Consider the following 9,284-nt stretch of genomic DNA (forward strand, 5'->3'; position numbering starts at 1 on the left):
AGTAAGACTCTTTCCAGCGGGACTCTGACTCAGAATGAGACCTCACACACATCGAGCCCTGCACACATACCCCATTTTCCTCCTCCCCCTCTGCCCCTCCCTTGCTCTTTCTCTGGTGGGGATACTGTGCCCGGGGCAGGCCAGGGAGCCAGGTAAAGCGAGCACAGCCCCGGTGCTGCTGGAACATCTTCCCAGGGTTTAATTTTCAGTTCTCCTCTCTGCACTCCAAGGGCAGAGCAGGGGTTTCCTCGGGAGAGGAAGGACTTTCCACAGCGCCCTTGGCAGGTGTGTCTGCCTTCCTACTGGTAAAATGGCATCAAGGGTCCCCATCGGTTCAAGACGGGGACCTCGACCGTACAGTGATAAGGGCAGGTGCAGCCGGGCAGCAGGATGTAGCCTTTGCCCATCTCCGCAGCGGGCTGGCGCTCAGGCTCCAGAAGGCACGGGAAATCGGCATCCTGGCGAGGCCGGCTGGGATCCCTGTGGGCCAGGTACAGAGCATGGAAAGCTGGGGACACGGAAGGACAGGCGCTGAGGAACCTGCATTTGTCCTCCCCCGTGGCCACGTGGTCCTGTGGCGGGAAGAAGCCGGGTCGCCCCAGGTCTCTGGCGGTCATGTAGGGTCTTTTGAAGGCAGGGTATCCGTCTTCTAGCTTGGGGTTGGGGCTGGGGGTGGGCCTATAAAACTCCTTCTCCCGGAGCTGGATGGCCAGCTTTTCTTGCTGCGGAAACAAATCACACATGAAGAAAGGGCTGAGAGGTGGAATGCCATCTTCTTCCTTGGAGGTATTCAAGACAGAGCACACTTTTCTCCTTTTCAGAAAGAAAATTTAGTTCTGTTAATATATACGACAGAGGGAGACACTGAAATCATACAAAAGGGTGCAGAGCAAAAGGTCAGTTTCCTATCCTCTCCCTCTCTCGGTTCCCATCTCCAGAGGAAACCACTATCATCAGTCTGTTTTGTATCTTTCTAGAAGTATTTTCTGTACATATAAACATAGATGTATAGATCCCATGTGATACACAAATGATACATTCTGTAATGCCACCCTGCAGTTTGCTTCACCTAATTAGTGTATCTCAGAAACTGTTCCACCTCTGTTTGTATAGATCTTCTTATTAATTTTAGCAGGGCTACCTCAAGCTAAGAAAAGATTTCTTAAACAAGACCCAAAAAGAGCAAATGGTAAAGAAAAAGACTGATACATCTGGCCGTATTAAAATAAGAATTTCCATTCGGTGAAAGAGAATGAAAAGACAAACCACAGACTGGAGCTTTGCCAATTATGTAACTGACAAATGAAAGATGTCCAGACTATGTAAAGAACGCCTACAAATTAATAAGAAAAAAGACAAGCAACCCAATTGAAAAAAAATGGGCTAAAGACATCAACAGACACTTTGCAAATAATAAACCTCCATGAAAATATGCTGAATCTCATTAATAATCAGTGAAATAAAAATTACGATATCAAAAAAGGATTATTTCTTTTTTTTTTCCTCTAGATTTTTTGGGGGTAAGAATTAGGCTTATTTATATACATTTATTGAACCCAGGACCTCATGCATGCTAAGCATGCTCTCTACCACTGTATACCCTCTCCATCTTTTTTTTTTTTTTTAAAACAGAGGTAACGGGGATTGAACCCAGGACCTTGTGCTTGCTAAGCTCATGCTCCACCACTGAGCTGTACCTACCCCCAAGAAAAGATGATTTCAAACCCACCAAATTGGCAAAAATTTGAAAGTCTGACAATATCAAGTAACGGCAAGATTGGAGAGCTGTGAGATTGTGCTGATGAGGAAATAAGCTGATGCAACCGCTCTGGAAAATGGAGATGTCACCTACGACGGGTGAGCTCCTCGCTGTGCCTCGTCTTTATTCAGCATTTGTGGGTGGGGGGAGTAACAAAAAAAGTAAATAACCCAAATGTCCGCTGACAGGAGAAAAGACAAATGTGCTGTGGCACATTTATGCAATGTAGTATTATACAGCAGAAAATGAATAATATGCCATAATGTTCTGCAAAAAAATAGAAGTCACGGAAGAGGACAAATAATATAATCCAATAATAATGTTCAAAAACGGCAAACCTAAATAGTGTATTTAAAAAGATACATACATATAAGATAAAACTATTAAAAAAAATACACACAAGGGAGTGATTAACCCAAAACTCAGAAGAATGTTTAGTTACCTCTGGGGGTGGGGTTGAGTAAGGAGGGAGGGGCACCTGGGGCTCCAGGGTACTCTTTTTTCCTTTTTTTCTTTCTTTTTTTTTTTTTTTTTTTTTGGCAGAGGAGGGGAGGTAATTAGGTTTATTTATTTATTTATTTTTAATGGAGGTACTGGGGATTGAACCCAGGACCTCATGCACGCTAGGCATGCACTTTACCACTGAGCTGCACCCTCCCCCCCAGGCTACTCTTAATGTGCTGTCTTTTAAGCTGGCTGATAATAGGGACATGAGTATCAGCTTTATCCATGTTATTTAAGCTGTAAATGTATGTTAGTTACACTCTTCTGTATGCACGACTTTTACTGGGTGTCCATTTTAAAACAATACATGTACACCGAAAAGATCTCTTTAGATCTCCCAGCATCGGATATTGTTCTAAATAAGTGCCCTTGATGTTCACACTCGTAGTAAAAATGGAATAAAGATGGTTTCAGTGGACAGCGGAATGCATTGAGTGACTTCTCACCTCTTCCGGTGTGACCCTGGAGTACTTGTGCTTCCCATAGGGTTTGTAGTCGATCATGTAGGAGCTTTGGTATATGTCTAAGTCCACAGGGGCCTACAGGACAAAAGGGAGCACAGAACAAGAAGTCCCCCCTCCCCCGCCAGTCAGCCTTCCACTTCAGGCCTTCAGTGGCTTCTCATTGTCGGCAGGACACAGGCCAACTTTGGGCCTGGCATTCGGAGCCCATGGTGATCAGGCTTCCACTGGCCTTCATCATCTCAGTCTCCTCGGCCCCCTCCACGCCCAGTACTCCAGCCTCGCTGCTCCTCTCTCCACAGGTGCCTGGCGCATACTCTGACCTCCTGCTGGAAACCCTACTTGTCCTCATCACCGCTTGGCAAACTCCTACACATCCTCCAAGAGCCCTCCCCAAACATCTCTCCCCCCCTTTAATTCTCCCCCTCCCAACGATTAAACGCTTTCTCGTCTGCTTTCATTTCACACCCTTCACTACAGCACTTATCCCAGAGTGCTGTCCTTGGTTTAATGAAGGCCACTCGATTAGGCTAATCTTAGGCATCTCTGCAGCCTCAAAGCCCAGCGCACTGCCTGACACACCAAAAGTGCCTAATAAGTGCACGCTGCGAAAACAAACCCCTAGAAAATTGTTAATCCTTAGCTTTCCTCTGCCTGTTTCAAAAAAAAAAACACAAAACAAAAACAAAAAACAATAAAAACAACCACTATTCCAGGATGACGGCCAGAGGGAGCCCCAGGGAGCCTGGCCCTCCCCTGGGGCTGTTCACCCAGCCTTGAGATGGTCAGGGGACGGAAGCCTACGACACTTACCTGTCTGGGTACACCACACCTGCCATAGCAGACGACTTAGACACAGACAGTTTGGTTAGACCCACCTCTGCCACACACAGGGAAAGCAGCGACTGTCCCCAAGGCTGCGCCCACGAAGCATGACTGCCCCAGCCCTCCTAGCCCCGCCCTGCTGCATAGTAAATCTGATGCTCTCAGCAGCTCCAGTTCCTTCTGAGACCTGCTCCAGCCCTTTGTCCCAGGACCCGTCTTCACCAACCCAGGTCCCCCTGCTGCCTGCCGGGGCCTGAGGCATGCGCAGGGCAAGCGGTGTGCTGGGAACCATTTAACAATCACCTCTGTGGGGCAAATAAACCGGTTTATAGCATTTGCCAACTTCTATGGTGTAAATGCTCCCCCTCTGGCCCATTTAGAACTATCCATATAATGTCCTGACGCTGCGTTGTAAAGATGCGCACGGAATGGGCTCCCAGAGCCGGGATGAGCTGACTCCACCCCCAGGACCCCGTGAGCCAGGGTTCCGAACTGCCCCGAGGAAGCGAGGTTCAGGCCCAGGACTAAGAGGCGAGGCGCCCTAATGCAGACACACAAACCGTGTTTCTAGCGGAGACTGGGGGGACCCGGGGCGAAGAAAGTTGTGAGGCTCTGCATGCTCAGTTAACAAGAGCAGTCCGTAGGTCCAGCCCGGCCTCTCACCATCCCCCAGCCCAGAAGTCTTAGTGGGGAGGGCTTGCTTCCAGGGCTTTGGGGAGCTCGCTAAGCCCACCCTACCTCGTGTGCAAGGCTCCCTGGCTTCTTGATTGGTACTCCGTTTCATCCCCATGGAACCAAGCCCCAGGTCCCACTCCATTCAGGGGCTAGGGACCAGCAGCGTGGTTGCCAGATTTCAAATGGTCCCTGCGTCCCCTCCCGTCTGTGCCTAGACAGCTGGTCTCCTGGGCTGCGGACCAGCTTCAGTGCAAACAGCACCTACCCTTCCTTCTGCCAAGGGGACAATGATGCTCCTGTGCCCTTCCAGCTCCAAGTGCCCCTGCTGCCTGGAGAGTCCTGCTGCCATGTCCCACAGCTGCACCTGTCTCTGAGATGAACCCTGACCTACATGATGCAGGCTGTTTTGGTCACAGTCCCCAGTCATTGTGATGGGGAGACTGGTCAACCTCCTGCTGTCCATCCCCCTGTCCCTGGCTCACCCTCTGTCACAGGGAGCAGCTGGTGTCCCAGCACACCTGACCCAACATGAAGGTACCCGGGAGACAGGGCTTTCCAGTGCTCTGTGGAATTGGTGTATTTCCAGAAAAGGGAGGTAAACAGGACCCCATGGAGATTATGACATCAGACTGTGTGTGACCAAGTCCAGCTCATACCATAGCCCCTCCAGGCCTCCGTTGCCTGAAAGGCTGGCTTAGCACTCCTCTGTCTGTCAAAATTCCACCCTCTTTCACATCCATTGAGATGGCTATAATCCAAAAACGAAAAATAGCACGCGTTGAAAAGGACGTGGAGAAACCGGAATGCCTCTGCATTGCTGGTGGGAATGTAAAATGGCGCCACCGCTGTGGAAAAGAGTCTGATGGTTCCACAAAGATTAAATATAAATTTGCTGCATGATCCTGCAATTCCACCTCTGAGTATTTACTCCAAAGAACTGAAAGCAGGGACTCGAACAAAGACTTGTATACTCATGTTTCTAGCAGCATTATTCACAACAGCCAAAAGGTGGAAGCTACCCAAATGCTCATCAGCAGATGAGTGGATAAACTGTGATATATGCATACAATGAAATATTATTCAGCCTTCAAAAAGAGAGGAATTCTGGCACATGTTACGACATAGATGAACCTTGAAAACATCATTAAGTGAAATAAGCTAGGCCATAAAAGACAAATATTGTATGATTCCACTTATCTGAGGTACCTGAGTCATCAAATTCACAGACACAGGAAGTAGAAACGGTGGTTGCCAAGGGGCTGGGTGCAATGGCTGTAGAGTTTCAGTTTGGGAAGATAAAAGAGTTCTGGAAATGAACAGTGGTGATGACTGCACAACATTGTAAATATACGTAATGTCATCAAAGTGCATGCTGAAGATGGTTAAAATGAGAAATTTTGCATATATTTACCATTTGCATAAATATTAATATATTTACCACAATAAAAATAAATTCCACTCTCTTTGAGGGTGACCTCTTTCATGAAGCCTTCCTTGATTTCTCACTGGGTGCCATCAGAGACTCCTTTCATTTATCCAACCAATATCTATTGCACATTTATTTCATGCTGGGCACTGTTCTGAATCTTTCAGATTCAACAGTGAACAAAATAGATGGAAATGCCTGCTTACAGTCTGGTGAGAACAAAACACAGAGGAAACAAAGTAATAAGCGATTCATCCCCCATTAGATCCAGCAAACAAGCAAGATGATTGTGGGCGAATGACTGAGTGGGTCTAAGAAGGCCTCTCTGAGAGGGAGACGTTAGAGAAGAGATCTAAAGTGTAAAAAGAACCAGCCACATGAAGATCTGGAGAAAAGGGGTTCCCAGCACAGGGGTCAGCAGTACAAGCCTATAAGACAGGAACACTTTGGAACAAGAAGGGCCAAGGAAAGGAATGGGTTAGGGCACGAAGCCAAGAGAGGGAGTGTGTTGTGTATCTCTGACTTTCCTTTCTTTCTCTCCCTATAGAGAGCTGTTTTTCTCCCTTTTTAAGAATCAAGTAGTTTGGCTGGTTCTGACCCTAGCTCTAAATAGGCATGTTGTCCCCAGAATATTCCATCCTCTAGGTCACCATGATTGATTCAGGGACAGGCTCAAGACCCAAGGTGGGCTGATGAGCATCGTCCCCAGCTCTTGGGAAAGAGGCTCTCTTTCTGATATGGTGGGCCCTGAGAACTACGTGGCCCTGGAGATGCCTGGGCCAACTTTGCCACCATGTGGAGAGACCCTAGCTAAGAATAAAATCAGCAGAGCAAAGAAGATCCAAGAGATGGAGACAGAGAGTGACTGCATCATGAGGGCACTGAGCCCCTGGATACAACCATGCCTGAAGCTGGAACTACACCTAGACTTTGCAGTTCATGTGAGCCAATATATTCCTTACAGCTGGAGCAGCCCCAACAGATTAAAGGCTCAAGATCTAAAGTAGTTATTTTTCCTAACAAACTGTGGGGTCCTTGAGGTAAAGAACTAGGTCTTACCGTTTTATCCCTCAGCGCACTGTCACTGAAGTGCACAGATTTAAGACGTGATTGTGAATTTAATAGAACTAGCAGAGAAGAGGAGAGATAGGAGTAGAGAGGACTGTTGGAGCACAGCAAGTGATTTCTGTGCCTCAAGGTTATATTTTTCAGGAAAATATTACCAAGTTGCTTTTGGGGAGACGAGTTCGCAGTCCACTGGATGATGACGGTGGCTGGGACAGCTTGGAGGAGATGGTGGTAGATACAGAGGAGAGGGGTAGATTCAAGAGGCAATTTGGGAATAAACTCTTTAGCACTTAATCATTAGGGAGTGACACACAGGGGCAAGACAGAGGTATCAAAGATGATTTGCAGAGTTTTGGAAGGAGTCTTTGGGGGTTAATGGTCCTTTGATGAGGTGGGCAAGGCTGGAGGAGGAGCCAATTTGGTGAGCACCACCATCATATGGCAGCCGTGCCGCCCGTGGGCCATCCAGTGAGTACAGTGATCTACAGCTCAGGGAAGAAAGTTCAGGACGTGTGAGACATGCTCCGAAATTGCTGGTGAGATTGGTGGTATTTGAAGCTCAGATGTGTTATTAATTTACTATATTTAGGGGCCACACAGCCCTGGGATGTGACACTGGCCTGAAGAGCACCCTACTGCCTCCCTCAACAAGTGGAAAAGCGACAGGGGTCCATGCACTCGGTCTTCCTTTTGGTCCCTTGTGTTTGCCATTCTTGCTGTGGTCAGGTTTCTTTCTGCAGATCGTCTTGGCTTCAGAGTTAGTGCAGCAACATTAATGCAAGAGCCTGCAGTGCCAGGATCTCAGGGGGGCCACCCACGGTCACAGGTACGCAGCAGCCAGTGTGGGCAGGCTCACTCCTGGAGCCTCAGTGTCCCCATCTCTTCACTAAGAATTGAAATGCTGTGTTGTGCTGGGCAGACTTCCTCCAACCCAATTTCAACAGAGACAAAGTTTTGTAAAGCTGAGTCACCACAGAATCTCACATTGTGCCAGTTTTTAAGTTTTTACATGTTATTTTTGTGAAGGACAAAACACAGCTAAATTTCTCATGGTTCTTGCAGCCTCCTTCAGCAGCACATGGAGGATCTTTTCAACATTTGTCAGGGATGAAAAATAAACCAGAAAGCAAATCCTGTTTTTTTTTTTTTTTTTTAAAGCTGAAATCACATACAAGGGTTGGGTTCAAACTGGGTGGGTTAAGATAAACTAAAACCCATAATGGAAACCAATATGAGTGTACTTCTAAAAGCATAATTAAGGTGAAGTAAACGTTATTTTTTTTAAATTGAAGTATAGTTGATTTACAATGTTGTGTTAGTTTCAGGTGTATAGCAAAGTGATTCAATGATACACATACATGTGTATATACATTCTTTTTCAGATTCTTTTCCATTATAGGTTATTACAAGATACTGAATACAGTTCCCTGTGCTCTACAGTAGGTCCTTGTGGTTTATCACTTTTATACGTAGTAGTGTGTGTCTGTTAATCTCAAACTCCTAAGAAGTAAATGTTATTTTTAAAGCACACACAAAAAGATTGTGCTGATGGGATTCAATAAAGTGTATACAAAGCACAGGGCACACCAAAGGCTCTCAACAAAATCCCCTCCTTCCTCCATCCAGTGAGGATGTTCACCTCTGTTATCCTTATTGATAAAATACATTTCACAGGTGGGATAGAACAACTAAAGGAGAAAAATGTATATTATACCCTGGTGTCTGGTCTGGTATGCCATAGGAGCTTAATTATTGCAACCTTCATTCATCTGACACAGACTCTGCTCGGCTTTCCCTGAAGGGAAAGCGGGGCCCCAGGTTTCTGTCTATGCAAATACTGCATGTTGCCATTGCTAAGTCACTGGAGGAAATTCTTCTCCCAAACCAGAAGCCCTCGAGTTCCTCCAGGCTTATATTAAAGGGATTACAATCCATTTCCTTCCTAATTCGGCTAATGCGCTATGGGAAGCCCTCAGGCCGGGGGATTAAAGCATTTACGCCTTTAATTAGGAGCAAACCTCCCCTCGGAGCCTGAAGCGCAAACAGCAAGTCGACACTACAAAGGCCTCTCCTCGCAGAGCCCTGGGGACACCGATCCCCCCTCCGGGAGCCCGGAGCCTCGGAGAGCTTAGCAAACGCCGCCGTTCCCAGAGCGGGAGGCTGAGCCGGGAAGGCCCTCAGCAGAAACAGAAGCCCCTCCACCCGGAGAACAAACAAACAAACAAAAACGGATCGGCCGAGCTCAGCAGGGTCGGGCCCCGCGGAAGCACCCTGTCCCCGGGAGGAGGGGGGCGGTGCCGGCATGCTGAGGGTCCCACCGCCTCGTTCCCTGTGGGCTCACAGCCGGGTCGTTAGCTTTCAGGTGGACAGCTCTGAAAATTAACACGTGTTTGTTCTTCAGAGAGGCCGTCCCCGCCAAGGATGCCTACGCCAGCCCCAAACACAGGGGCTGCCCGCCTCTTCCACTCCGGGGCCCTAGGAGCCAGCGGGGTCACCCAGCGCAGCGCCCTGAGCGCTGCTTCAGACAGAGTCCCCTGGGATGCGTATTAAAGCCAGATTTCTTGAA

At 47.7% G+C, this 9,284-nt stretch overlaps 1 protein-coding gene across 1 annotated transcript; it reads right to left on the reverse strand.

The window, feature by feature from the left end:
- Positions 1–299: 299 nt before the first annotated feature.
- Positions 300–3,563, reverse strand: SPMIP9 (sperm microtubule inner protein 9). Its single transcript, XM_010958961.2, is given in 3 exon segments — positions 300–722; positions 2,710–2,802; positions 3,534–3,563. Coding segments are annotated over 3 exon segments (546 nt in total).
- Between the last annotated feature and the right edge of the window lie 5,721 nt (positions 3,564–9,284).

Source organism: Camelus bactrianus, chromosome 28 (assembly GCF_048773025.1).
Source record: "Camelus bactrianus isolate YW-2024 breed Bactrian camel chromosome 28, ASM4877302v1, whole genome shotgun sequence".
In the NCBI taxonomy this organism is placed as follows: domain Eukaryota; kingdom Metazoa; phylum Chordata; class Mammalia; order Artiodactyla; family Camelidae; genus Camelus; species Camelus bactrianus.